This window comes from Hylaeus volcanicus, chromosome 4 (assembly GCF_026283585.1).
Source record: "Hylaeus volcanicus isolate JK05 chromosome 4, UHH_iyHylVolc1.0_haploid, whole genome shotgun sequence".
Classification (NCBI taxonomy): domain Eukaryota; kingdom Metazoa; phylum Arthropoda; class Insecta; order Hymenoptera; family Colletidae; genus Hylaeus; species Hylaeus volcanicus.
The window spans coordinates 30,315,229-30,328,942 of NC_071979.1; the positions used below are offsets into that span (position 1 = coordinate 30,315,229).

General features: G+C 41.4%; 5 protein-coding genes across 6 annotated transcripts; 4 read left to right on the plus strand and 1 right to left on the minus strand.

Moving 5' to 3' along the window:
* Positions 1–97: 97 nt before the first annotated feature.
* Positions 98–2,115, plus strand: LOC128874764 (luciferin sulfotransferase-like). The gene is made up of 5 exons (XM_054119811.1): positions 98–1,004; positions 1,097–1,193; positions 1,257–1,558; positions 1,644–1,738; positions 1,822–2,115. Exons 1-5 carry the CDS (start codon positions 806–808, stop codon positions 2,113–2,115), a joined length of 987 nt encoding a protein of 328 aa, XP_053975786.1. The 5' UTR covers positions 98–805.
* LOC128874763 (protein TANC1-like) lies at positions 2,039–3,544 on the minus strand. Of its 2 annotated transcripts, none has more exons than XM_054119810.1 (5): positions 3,172–3,544; positions 3,028–3,103; positions 2,698–2,940; positions 2,504–2,628; positions 2,039–2,433 (listed from the first exon to the last, which is right to left on the minus strand). In XM_054119810.1, the coding sequence occupies exons 1-5, from the start codon at positions 3,299–3,301 to the stop codon at positions 2,165–2,167; spliced, it is 843 nt and encodes a 280-aa protein (XP_053975785.1). In that variant the 5' UTR covers positions 3,302–3,544; the 3' UTR covers positions 2,039–2,164. The 2 variants fall into 2 exon arrangements, with proteins under 2 accessions (XP_053975785.1, XP_053975784.1); XM_054119809.1 differs by having other exon boundaries at positions 2,504–2,631.
* Positions 3,545–3,815: 271 nt separating this feature from the next.
* LOC128874760 (protein Skeletor, isoforms B/C) lies at positions 3,816–7,119 on the plus strand. The gene is made up of 13 exons (XM_054119806.1): positions 3,816–4,088; positions 4,193–4,412; positions 4,493–4,601; positions 4,693–4,931; positions 5,035–5,203; positions 5,292–5,403; positions 5,472–5,608; positions 5,697–5,832; positions 5,893–6,082; positions 6,166–6,266; positions 6,350–6,604; positions 6,682–6,789; positions 6,857–7,119. The coding sequence occupies exons 1-13, from the start codon at positions 4,010–4,012 to the stop codon at positions 7,042–7,044; spliced, it is 2,043 nt and encodes a 680-aa protein (XP_053975781.1). The 5' UTR covers positions 3,816–4,009; the 3' UTR covers positions 7,045–7,119.
* Positions 7,120–8,401: 1,282 nt separating this feature from the next.
* LOC128874762 (luciferin sulfotransferase) lies at positions 8,402–10,528 on the plus strand. The gene is made up of 7 exons (XM_054119808.1): positions 8,402–8,499; positions 8,589–8,792; positions 8,885–8,981; positions 9,076–9,232; positions 9,317–9,437; positions 9,555–9,649; positions 9,725–10,528. Coding segments are annotated over exons 1-7 (990 nt in total). The 5' UTR covers positions 8,402–8,498; the 3' UTR covers positions 10,040–10,528.
* Positions 10,529–10,662: 134 nt separating this feature from the next.
* On the plus strand, positions 10,663–13,519 carry LOC128874761 (DDB1- and CUL4-associated factor 10). Its single transcript, XM_054119807.1, has 5 exons — positions 10,663–11,364; positions 11,457–11,570; positions 11,636–12,005; positions 12,091–12,306; positions 12,400–13,519. The coding sequence occupies exons 1-5, from the start codon at positions 11,168–11,170 to the stop codon at positions 13,516–13,518; spliced, it is 2,016 nt and encodes a 671-aa protein (XP_053975782.1). The 5' UTR covers positions 10,663–11,167; the 3' UTR covers position 13,519.
* The last annotated feature ends 195 nt before the right edge of the window (positions 13,520–13,714 follow it).

Here is a 13,714-nt window from a genome sequence, read left to right on the forward strand (position 1 = left end):
TCTGCAACAGGATTGATTTCACTTTAAACAGTCGATAGTTCATTTTACTTTTTTCGTTCTTAATTGCTAAACCCAGGGACGTTTGTTTGGCTGCCTTTCTATCGTCAAAAATCATGAAGAAAATATGGAATAATAAAATTCACTTATTCAAATACAGGGTGAGTCTTGTAACACGACGACCTTGAATAACTCGTAAGGTATTCGTTGTACGACAAAATGTTTCAAACATTTACTGCCATACAGTGGTGAACCTAATTTATTTAATTTTGCCTGATTCGGTAGCTTCCGGAGAAAGGCGTTTTTCCAAATTAGAAATGATTAATAACTATTTACGTTCTACAATGAGTCAAGAAAGATTAACTGATTTTTCAATAGATACATTAAATATATAATGTATATTTGGTGTAATTTACCAATCATGTATCATGGAAAAGGGCGGTAAATTTGTCTTGCACACAAGCGCCTCTTACCCACGTGGCGGCCCTGTACGGGCCGATTAACAATTATTTCAAAGGAGAAAAACCGTGAAAGATAGACAGTAACCTTGTTCCAGTAAAGTAATACCAAAGTAAAAACTTTTCAACGATATTACCTTGTTTTGTCCCGATTTCCAGTTGCTCTATATAAGAACATCCACGGATTTCGAGACAGTCGATTTTCCCTTGAAAACGTGAACGCGTTTCATTCGAACGTACACTTTCGAGGTGTTATTTACCGGTTGTTACGTCTCTGATTAACGTTCTGATCGCGATAACTAATACATTAATCGGCGATCGAGTTAGCTAGAAACCGATATCTTAAAAAGATGGATCCTCAGATCGTAACCGACGATGCCGATGATTTAGATCGGATTCTAAAAGAGCAATTTACTGCAGAGTTTCGCAAAGGTTACATCACCGTAAATGGCGTTTGCTTGCCGCAAAGATTCGACAAATTTGCACAAGCGATCGAGAATTTTCAAGTTAGAGACGACGACATCTGGGTCTGTAGTTTTCCTAAAACTGGTAACTGTTTGTTCATTTCGTTTGATTGATCAAAGAAAAAAAATGATTGCATCGTTAGTGATAGCATTTAATAATGTAAATTATGCAACCAGGTACAACATGGACTCAGGAAATGATTTGGTGTATCGCAAATGATTTGAATTTCGAAGGCGCAAAGGTCTTCTTGCCCGAAAGATTTCCTTTCTTGGAGTAAGTCGACAGAATTGATTATCTGGATATCGTCATTAAATTATTATACATATTTTCGATTAGATGTTCCATACTTTTCGATTATACCACGATCATGGTTCGACATCCAGAGATAAAACTACACCAGTTGATTTCGGATAGCGTCAGCTACGCGAGCAGTCGAGTCAGTCCAAGATTCATCAAGACTCACTTGCCTTTCCGTTTACTTCCACGTCAACTTCGAACAGGCGAAAGAAAGCCGCGAATCGTTTATATCGCTAGGAACCCCAAAGACACTTGTGTCTCGTATTACCATCATTGCAGGTTGATGGAAGGTTATCGCGGCGACTTTAACACTTTCTGTCGTCTTTTCTTGGGTGAAAAATGTATCGACGTACACATGCAATAAAATATACCGAATGAATAACTTATCGCTTGGTATCGTTTAACGTTTGCGATTTTTTTTCGTAGTATGCTTCGCTCCATTCTGGGAGCACATTCTCGACTTTTGGAAGAGGAGGGCCGATCGCAACATACTATTCTTGAAGTACGAGGACATGATGTTTGTAAGTATATGTAATGGAAAGAATAAGAATAAGAATAAGAATCGTTATTAGAAATGTGGAAAAATACTTTTCTCGAAATGCAGGATCTATCTACGGTCATCCAGAAATCGGCGACATTTTTAAACAAAACCATGTCCGTGAATCAAGTAAAAACATTATTGGAACATCTCAGTTTTGCTAACATGAAGTCTAATCCGGCAGTGAACTACGAAGATGTTGTAGAAATGAACAAGAAACTAAAAATAATCGACGTTGATGGTGAGTTTATTAGAAGCGGTAAAGTGAATCAGTGGCAGGGAGAGATGTCCGAAAACATAATCGAACGATTCGACCAATTGACGAAGGAAAAATTGGCAGCGCAACATTTCTTTTTCTAAACTGAATTGTACAATAAAGCGTTTGCGAGCAAATATTTCGATAAAGTATTTATAATATGTTTGATTTCGATTTCGATTTCCGTTCAAGACACCGTAGAATACCCGGCATACTAGTTGTGCACAATTCGTCGATCGATGCTCTCGTCGAAGGTGTGACGACGTTCTCGTCGCTTCCCCTTTCGATTAAGGCGATCACCGCGTCCCTTTTCCTCGATAAAATTCCTATCTGAAGAGCAGTGAAACCCGCGTTGTCGCGTATATTAATCTCAGCACCACGATCCAACAAAAGCGATAGGATATCCAAATTCGAAAGGTACACTGGTTGAACGAGTAGTCGGTGTTAATTTTTCGAAACTACGATTACCCCTTTTCCCTCGATTTTACTTACCGGATGTCATAAGGGGCGTTCGACCCAGAAAATCCTTCCGATTTACGAAAGCGCCAGAATCTAATAGAAACGTCACGTTTTGCAATCGTTCGCCAACGATGGCGTATCGAAGACATGTCCAGCCTCTGCTACAAGTAAATATGTAGTTTTTAAACCGTCGCTTTTAAATGGTCGCTTCAATGTTCTCGCCTTACATGTCTGTTTTCCAAAGATCCGCACCCTTTTTCAAGAGCGCCTGCAATATCTCTGGGTTTCTCGAAACGAAAGAGGCATACATGAGAGCGGTTCTACCGCACGGCTGTGTGAGCGTATCGTTCAAAGCCATTGAATTTTTTTCCAACAAAAGAGTCAAAATTTGTGGATCGCCGCGATCGATAGTCGCTGTTAACGGTGTTTTCAAATTTACCGTGGGATAATTCAAACAAAGCGATTGGCTGCTATCGGGATGAGAAACATTAACTGGAGACGGTACCATACCAGATAGTATGCTTGTACGTATCGCGTGAATGTACTCGAGTACTCACTTCTTCGCGAGAAACTCTTTGATTTGTTTCAAGTTTGCGAATCTAAGAAGCCACATGAATCGCTCGTCGATCGAATCTGCGAATGATAATTTTTTAACGAACATAATTACTGATCATCTACAATTATGCGCGTAACGATCTTACCGTTTCGTTGGCAATTAAATATCGTCTTTGACATCAGCGGCACGATAGTACAATAAAATACAAATGTTTTAAACTGTGCTAGCGAAAAGTGTAGTCGAGTTTGCTGTCGGGTTCGGAATCGATCAAACATTGCATACACGTGGCATTCGATCGAACATAAATGTAACGGAGATAGCTAGTAAAAATGTGTAAAAACAAGTTAACATTCGTAACCGTTACAATTAGATAAATGGTGAATCCGGTGTTTAGACAGTTTAGAGGAATTCTTCCTAATGACCGCGACACGTAATCGTTTCAAAATCGACTTTCTATCTTTTTTCCGATCTTGAGTCATCGAACAAATACCGAGAAATAAATGAGACATACTGTGAACGATGTAATCTACTTTTCCATTTTCCGTTTTTGTCACGCATTTCATGCTAGCGATCACCGGAAGTTTCCGTAAACTGGAAACCGTGTTTGGACATTGATTCGTAATCGAATCCGAATCCGAATCGAGCCACCTTCGTTGGCTTGGAAACACGCATACTTTCTCTACCTTGCCACGAACACGTGCCAAGGTGGTTGGAGAGCGTACGGTATACTAACCGTTCGGACAGCCAAAGTCTACTTTCTAAGAGACTCAGCTCAGAGGTGGTCACAAGTCCTCGGATCGGAACGAGACGGAATCGCGTCCATTGCGGTGCGTGCCTTTTGTTCTTTTCGAGGCTTTTATCCTGGTGTTTTACAAAGGAACCCATACGTGGATGCCCATACGTTTTTCAACCAGTGAAACCAAAGTCGAATAGTTTTTAAACAATTTCTGAGCTGTTCTCGAGGATCCAAGGAAGATGATGCGATGGCAGATGTTACGAGGTGGATAACGCGTGTTCTCGTGACAGTTCTGGCATGCGTGTTGTTCCTGTTTCCTGACCGCGGTATGTGGAATTTTTCGATTCGCGACGTTCTATCGAAAAAACGATTACGATACCTAGTCCGCGGTCTTTCGATCTGTTAATCACGGTGAAACGACAATCGACAGGTATCGCTGAAGAAGACGGCGAAGAGTACAGGGGCAAGTACTTGGGGAAGCTGAACGCGTATCATCATCAAGTCTCCGGTGACGTGTATGTGGTTGACGAATACACGTTGTTGCTGACGTCTTTTAGCTACGATGGTAACGGGGCCGACACCTTCTTCTGGGCTGGCGCGTCGAACAGACCTGGTCCACAGGGGTTCATCGTGCCGGACGAGTGGAGCAAGTTAGTTCGTTTTATTGTTAGTAAAATAACGATACATACACACGTATCATCGGTGGAATAAAATATCTACTCTGTTCCAGAACGAATATTCTCGATCGGTATTTCAACAAGGACTTTACTCTTTCTTTACCGGACAATAAAAAGATAACGGATATCAAATGGTTCGCCGTTTACGATCTGGGAAGTCAGGTATGGTATCGCGTCGCGAGCGATTCTTTCAATTTTGTTAACGTAACGAAAACGGTTTGATACTGTCGTTTATTTGTTACGCTTACGATAGAATACGTTCGGTGACGTATACATTCCCGAGGAGTTCGATCCACCCGCGCCCCAGAAGATTTCCCAATTAACGAAACGATCGCACGGAGTATTCTCCCAGTCTATCGTGATCGTGGACTCGAAAACCATAAAAATACCAGAATTCACGTACGACGGTCAGGGCGCGGATACGTATTTCTGGGTAGGACTTGGCCCGCAGCCTTCCAGCAAAGGAATCAAAGTTCCCGACGAGTATGGCTAGTGAGTACTCGTCGTTCATCTTGTTCGGACAGAATCACATGAAACTTTCCAACAGCGACACGAGTCTCTTTTTTCTTCGTCTCTCTACCTACTCTATCATCAGTTTAGATCCAATTCGCGCATACAAAGGAGAAGATATAATCATTCAACTACCAGGAGACATGACAGTTTTCAACATCGACTGGTTGAGCGTGTTCGACGTGAAGAGTAAATCGAACTACGGTTCCGTTATCATTCCAGACGGACTAAACGTGCCACCGTCGCTTGTTAAAGTAACAGATCGTTTCAATCTTTTGTTATCATGTTTGCACGATTTTATGCGGAAATACTCTTGAATAACGGGATGAAATCGATGTATAGGTGATCAAGCACGCGCAGACTTTGCCGAATTGCATTCAGCTCCATAGACGGTATCAAGTCAGTTGGGAGATCTTTGGTCCTCAAATCACCGTTCAGCTTGCTGGTCAAGTCGGTATGTCGTTTGTTTTCATCAATTTTTTCGTCGCGACCAACATTGTACGATATATCAATGTTCCTCAGGCGAAAATGAGTACATGTCGTTCGGTTTGTCCGGTTCCGAAACATCCAGTCGGATGGAAGGTGCGGACGTTGCGATCGCTTATATGGACGGAACCAGAGGATACGCGCGAGATTACAACGTTACTGCGAAAGCACCGGTATGTGCAAATAAAACGTATAAAAAAACGCAAACGACCTTGGGATAAATTTATAGTTGAAATCGTTTTTCTTTTGTTTCGTAAACAGTGCGGAAAGGTTCTCGGCCAATACAGAGGAGTTTGTAGGGACGAGTTGTTAGGTGGCCTGGACAACAATCAATTGTTTACCGCTGTGAGAGAAGATGGCATCAACGTTATCACCTACAGACGTACTCTTAATTCGTGTAAGTAAACGGATCGAAACTTACCCGGGAAGAAATTTCATCGATATTTCAAATCCGTAGCCGATCCAGGAGACAAGGAGTATCCCACGGATCGGCCAGTTTTCGTGGTGTGGGCTTTAGGAAGATTGGACGAGAACAAGGAACCGACTTTTCACGACTTCTATCCCAAGAGCGATTTAAAGATAGAACTGCTTCGCCAAGAACCAGAGAATACGTGTATGGACTTTACGGAGACTAACGAGGAACTGATGTGAGTACCGCTAGCGAGTTAACTAGCAGAGCTATTGTTTAGAAACGAACCGTACCTAATGGATGATCATGTTCATTTGTCAGAGAAACTTGGGAGAAGGCGGAAATATTCGATAGAAGTATTCGGACGTTCAAAGCTACGATCGGGCCGTCTGGCGGAAGAAAGGGTTATCAAGGAATCACGGGTACAGTCTAGACTCTAGAGTACGGAAATTATGGAAAAAATTGATCGATCAACGAATGTTGTAGCAATTTTTACGTTTTCTAGGACAAACCTCCACGGGTTTGGCATGGTATATCGAAGGTCAGCTTGTGCCAGAATTGTATCTCCGTCGAGGATTGACTTACAATTTCCGTATTTACGGTGGGAACAATCCTCACAGTCCGAATTTATATCACCCATTGATTATAACCGATGAACCGCACGGCGGATACGATAGGCTCACCGACGCGGCAAAGAGCAAAGTTAGGGTATTGGCCGGAGTCGAGTTCACCAGACGAGGTCAACCGAGACCAACTGCAGGTTTCTAAAACGAACGATATCTAGCGATATATCGATTATGTACGATTCAAAATTATAGCTACGAACGATGTTTACAGTTGGTCCGCTTTGCTTGAGTAAACACAACGAACGAGACAGAAGACTGGACGACGACTTTCCAACGTTTAAACAATTCAACAGAACGCTGGTCAATGTGTGCGAACCGGGTAAGTAGTATATCGACAAATTTAACAATTTTTTCATCAACTTTACGTATTCTAATCGTTTTAATAGGAGAAGCTGGTATCTTGGAAGTTACGCCGAATTCGACGTGGCCGGACATTGTTTATTACAATTCGTTTACTCACGCGAATATGGGATGGAAAATATATGTGGTTGACGCGTACTCGAGGAATATTGCTGTTACGGAAAGATTGTCGTTGCTTGCAGGAATAACTATTGTGTTTTTTCGTTTGTTATAAAATTATATGTAAGCTACCGAGAGTAATTACTCGTCTTCGCTTTGCGAATATAAACTGACTGATTCTGAGATAGAAGATCAGAGTTAATTGTTGCTCGCTCTTAGTTTTCGAGATGAAATTACAAGAATTCTTGACGTCTGGCGTATCTGACGACCAGTGGCGCCATCGGTGAGAAAATTCCCAAGTTTCTAGTAAAAATAGTTCCTATCGTTTCTGTAAGATGGCACCACGTAACTGTAATAACGTTCGCCATCTAGTCCTGTAGATGCAATCAAACACCGCTACAGCCCTTGAGGCCAACGTACCAATTTTCCAAGTTTGATCAGCGCCTCTATCGGGAAAACGCCAATTAACAAGCAGTCGCCATCTATCGTCTAGAATGAAAACTAACTTTACTGCAAAGTTGGGCGTTTCTCCAACGATGGCGCCACTAGTACTAAACCACCCTTTATTTAGCGGCGCCATCTAGAAACTACAGCGGAAACTATTTTCACTACAAACTTTGATCTTTTCCCACCGATGGCGCCACTAGGATGTCTTTTTGGCGGTTCACGGAAACTGACTGAAACCAATTGATGGGTGGGTTATGCAATTAGAATTCAAATTGTCACGCGATATATTTGCCGTATACGCAAGCAAAATCTCATTTCAAATTTTCAATTGGCGATGTTTAACGTTATTTTTGAATAATCTTTATAGCTAACGTTAGAGCTCCGATCTGGAAAAATAACGGTACCGTTTGATCGTGTATCATCACACGACTCTCATCGATATGTGTGCGTCGAGTAGGCTTGTTTCTCGACTCGAAGGCATCAACTTTCTCCAAGAGTGAAATCTCCCTGAATGAGAAAGTTAATGTGATTGGAATGTAAGAATTTGGGAACGAAGCGCTGTATCTATGTACAAGTTGCATACTGTAAATAAACACTATGATCTACACTTTTTCGATAATATACATTTTATGTCGGTGTTTCTCTTTTATATTATGTACCAAGCCAAGTTACGCGTATTGTACTGCTGAATGTATTCAGAAAAAATAATCTATAAGCTTTCCATGTATAGAGAGTTGCTGATTCCCAATTCAGATTTAACCCAAATACCAGAAATAAAAATGTATTCTTTAATTTATCGAACAACTGGTAATTCTTAATGAGAATTTTTCCTTATATTTCGTTCCAGTAAAAATACTGGAACTTACGAATTCAATTTATAGAATAAATCAATTTTGATTGATTCGTGTAGATGAAATGAAAGACTACATGTGTGCGCGCACGTTTACGTTCGGTAAGGTCCAAGAATCGAAAGTTGGTCCGACTAAAAGAAGAGTCGAGCCCGTGGTTGATCGTTGGTAAGGAGACGGAGATTAAATTTGTGACATTCATTTCGTCGTTGGCTACAGTAGCATCAACATCGATATCAGCATCTTATCCTGCGGTGAACATCTTCCGACTTCGAGTGGGTGATCATTCCATAGAATCTATCGAGTATACTCAACGGCAACGATTACGCGCATTTTTACTCGTATAAATTTAAATTGTTCACAGTGGAGAAAGAACCGATCAGTTTCGCTACCGTTGAAGGCGATGTTGGAGCAAGATTGGACAAAATGTTTGGCGTAAAACCCAGTTTTCTGAGGGTAGAACCGAGCCATTGTTTATTGCCGCCCCATTTTGTCTTTTACGGAACGAGGATACGGGATATGGAAATTTACGAGGACGACGTGTGGATTGTTTCGTATCCGCGAACCGGTAAATTCCAGTCAAAAATAATCTGGTTTAATTTACGGAAGTTCCATTGGTTCGCGTTGTTAGCGTTTTTGTTGCGTTTATGAATATCGTAGGTAGCCATTGGGCACAGGAGATGGTATGGTGTATCGGGAACAATTTTGATCTTGAAACTGCAAAAACTCTTCTGGTCGTACGCAATCCATTACTCGAGTGAGTTTTAATTTACATCGATCGTACATCGAACAGACATTGTACACGGAATTCCTTTAATTAATTAGTAATACAATGAATACTATTTATTTAGAGCCTCGTGTCTGATGGTGTCGGGAGACTACGTAGAGTGGTTCGCGAAGCTGGGCGATTCGGTCGAGAACGTTACAAAGATGCCACCAACGAGATACATCAAGTCTCACCTACCCTTGGAACTGTTGCCGCAGCAAATTCACAAAAAGAAACCAAAAGTACCGAAAAACCTAAGAATAATAATAGCGACATGTCACAATTGAATAAATTGTATAGTTACGTTGACGTTGCGAACGTTTCAGATCATCTATATTGCTAGAAATCCAAAGGACACTTGTGTCAGCTTTTATCATTTCTGCAGAATATTCCATAATATCAAAGGAAGCTTCGAGGACTTTGCCGAGTTGTTTCTCGAAGACAGTGGTACGTATCCAACATACGTACATTACATACTCGTATGTTTAATTAAATGTGTACCTGTACAGTCGGTGAGAATTTTCTTTTTCTTTTCGTGTGTTTCTATCTTTATTTTTGTTTAAGCTCCGATGGGTTCGTTTTGGAGTCACGTACTACAATTCTGGGAGATGAGGAACCACGATAACGTACTGTTCATGACTTACGAGGAAATGAAAAAGGTAACCAAGAGTTCTACGTAGAATTATGGCGGTGAATAACGATTCGCGACTAATACAAACGATACTATTCGTTAGGATCAAGTCGAGGCGATAAAAAGAACGGCGAAATTCATGGGAAAAAGAGTGACGGATAAGCAAATTGCCGAGCTTTGCGAACATTTGAAATTTTCCAAGATGGCGGCGAATCCTGCCGTGAATATGGAGCACATCTTACCGCAGCAGAACGTTACGGAAGACGACAAATTTATAAGGAAAGGCAAGGTCGGTGATTGGAAAAACTACATGTCCGAGGAATTGTCCCGACGATTCGACGAATGGACCGAAAAGCATCTACGTAATAGTGGTCTCGACTTCGACAGAGGCGTGATCCATTACGATGAGGAAGAGTAACGATACTTTGAAATATGTATTATTAATGGAAATAGACTTTACGCGAGATTTATGCCTAAGGCAACTATATTCCTCGATTATTACCAACGATATTCATTATACATGTATTAAAAATGTCTTATACAATATAACGTACAAGTAATTTAGTTTAAATGTATGCATCATGTTTACGTTCGTGGGTATTTATTATATGTGTTTTTGTTGAAAATATATATATATATATGTTAGAAGGGCGACGCTGTGTACTTTTTCATTGCGGATATTACAGGACGCGTTTGAATGCAGTACGTACACTGTACAAAGTACAAGACCGGTTTTCTATTAATGGGCAATGATTCTTAGAATTAGCTGTTTAACTTTGTACGCGATATTTCGATATTCGATAAAGCAAAGAAACAAAAGAAGGTGATAATCAAAGATTATCGATAGAACGAAACTGTGATTTGTTTAGTTTGTATGCAAGCGAGGTATTTAATTTACAATTAGTCGATGGATTCGAGGCTCGCGCCGAATTCTTTCATCCGTCGTCTATAGTTCCTGATTCCTGACCGTTCCCACACCACACCACGCACGTAGTACACACTATACACATACGCGACGTTGATGGCGATGTCAAGTAAAGATGGCGTTGAGTTGTGTTGTGTCAGATGTTTAAAGTGCCTTTAAAATCCCGTTGGAGTTTAACATTCCACACGACCGTGACACTTTGGTTTGTCATTTACACTGCTCTCGGTCTCGTCGAAGATCGTTAAGTGAGGAAAAAAGCGAGGGCGTATGTCAGGAGTCACGTGTAATATCGCTCTGCTAGTGGCAGTTTTACACTTAACCTCAGCTTTTCGGGGTACCGAACGATCGTTTTTGAATACTTGGACAATTTTGTGGAATCGATGCTGTCTCGTTCGTGAAAGAAAGGATCGTGAATTTTCATCGACTGATCCTGATACGGTATCAATGACGATCATTCGCATCGTATGATAAAAGAAACGACTAGACAGTTTCGTGAATTTCGGATTCGAATTCAGATTCGGATTCCGCCTTTGTAAGCTTTGTTCCTAAGGTGGTAAAGCATTGTTCGTAAGCTGTTGAATATATTGGATTGAATGCTGGTGAGATTCACACCTGGGTGAAATGCCTAAAATAAGAACTAGGCAACCAAACAGCCTGTGGTTAAGGCAACGTGAATTGGGCATAAAGTTCCCTCTGGGACATGCAGATCGTTTTCACAAAACCCTTTACTCGTCTATTCAACCTGTAACTTCTTGGGATCATGCATTGTCTCCCGCTACGCATGGAGGAGTCTTCAATCTGGAATATTCTCCCGACGGGTTAGGTTTCTTACTAGTTGCTCAATCTTTGATTTCTTTCGAGTATTAAGCACCTTAGCGTTAGTTATACCTGTATCTTTGTTCTCTTCTAGTTCCCTCCTGTTGGCAGCATGCGAGAGAAAAACGATTTTAATGTTCGATCCTTTGAGAAGAAGATTAATTCACGCGATAGAAAATGCTCATACCGATTGCGTTAACTGCGTTAGGTAGGTAGAAAATATCTACGAACGGCGTTACGTTGACGTTTAATTTTTATTTTTATTTGCGATAGATTTTTAGATCAACGTATGTTTGCGACTTGTTCCGACGACAGTACAGTTGCCCTTTGGGATGCTAGAAATTTGAAACAGAGGATCAGAACGCTTCACGGGCATTCGAATTGGGTTAAGAATATAGAGTATAGTCCCAAGGATAGTTTATTACTTACCAGTGGATTCGACGGTAGCATATACACTTGGGACATTAATACCTTTACTGAAAATAGTATTCTATATACTCGTGTGTTTCATACGAATGGACTGATGCGAACTAGACTTAGTCCGGATGCCAGCAAGATGTTAATAAGTACCACTTCCGGATACCTCATTATTATACACAATCTTAAGTTAAGAACGTTATCTCAAGACCTAGCAGGATTTAGAGTGCGTTCAATTTTTTAGTTAAATCTGAATTTATATTTTATCCATCGTGTGCGTCCTTTGAGATAACAGTTCATTTTTATTCCAGCCAAATATGTACCGATTGATGCAATCGTCCCAGACTACGATACCAAACGTGGCGAGTTTCACGCATCTCTTTTCTCATTCTCGTACACACAATAGAGTAGAATTTATAACAGATTTTCCGTTTGGCGATGATGCAGAGATAATATCGAGTTTACAAGTGCATCCTCAGGGTTGGTGTGCTTTGTCTAGGAACGTCAGTAACGGAGAGAAATCTGAGGTTAGTTTTAACGACGTGACGAATGTAATTCGCACATGATTCGTTCTTACAAACATTCTCTTGGTATGTATCGTTGTTGGTTTTTTGTCACAGTGGACATGCATACACGACATACAAGAAGGCGATGTATCCGGTGGTAGTGCGGATCAGACAAAAGAAGGGGAAGAAACGACGTCCCAGTTCAACGATGTGATCGTCGACGAATTCGAAGATTTCCCGCAACCTCAACCCTCTCGTTCAGGTATAACGCCTCCTTTCTTAATAGAAAGTCCAAATCGTGTCAGGGTAGTTCACACCATGTCCGACGTGAGATCAAATTCGCTCGGATCATCGGAGAACGCGCAAGCAACCAGATCCTCGAGAACCGGTTGGCAATCGACGTCTCGCAGAACGTCACGGTCTCAATCGAGGAACTCTCGTTCGGATAGAAACGCGACAAGAGCGAGTCTGAGCGCGGTCGAAGTCAGTTCGAGTTCCGGGTCTAGCGACTCTCGAGTAAGCGCGGACAGAGACGACGCCAGACAAGAAGATAGAGACGTGTACGATGCCAGCGAGAGCGAGAGCACGCACGAGGAGGCTTCCGTTGATCCGGATAGAGATTTGGAACTGGATTACAGATCTCCGAGGCCAAACTCTCATCTCAACTACTTGAGACCGCGTAACATTATCGATAATTTCTCGACGGGTAATATAGAATTGCACGTAAGCACGACGGATGTGTGGGAAGCGCATGTGGCGATCAGGGAAGCTAGACTTAGAAGGGAAAGAGACTGGCTTTCTAGATCGAGCAATAATACCGTCGTCATTATCGGTGACAGGACTAGGGTTCAAAATCAGAACAGACAGGGTCAGCAAACATTGTACGCCATCCCAAGGAATCGTATGATTCACCAAAATACGCCTAGGTTAACGCACTACATCGAAGAACCGAACGTGGGTTCTGGTTACATCAAAGAATTGTGTTTCTCCGCCGATGGTCGATTGATATGTTCGCCATTCGGATACGGGGTACGATTGTTGGCCTTCTCCAACGACTGTTCAGAGCTATCCAACTGTGTACCTCCCATCCACGAATCGGTGCAGCTACACGAATTGGCGACGAACGTCAGTCATTCGGGTATCGTGGTTAGCACGAAATTTTCACCGAGACATTGTTTGCTTGTATCCGGCTGTCTTAGCGGAAAGATAGTTTGGCACGAGCCAGTAGTTTAGTAAGATCGATTCAATTTTGCGTTATAGAATCCTCTTTCTAATACATATGACACGATGATGTATATGTATATCGTATATACATGTAATATATACGATTTGCCGGTTTTTCTTCTCGTTTTTCATTTTTCTTTTCTTTTTTATAATAAGATCGGTAGCGTGCAGTCATATTTTTTTCGAGTATATACTTTTTGATAAG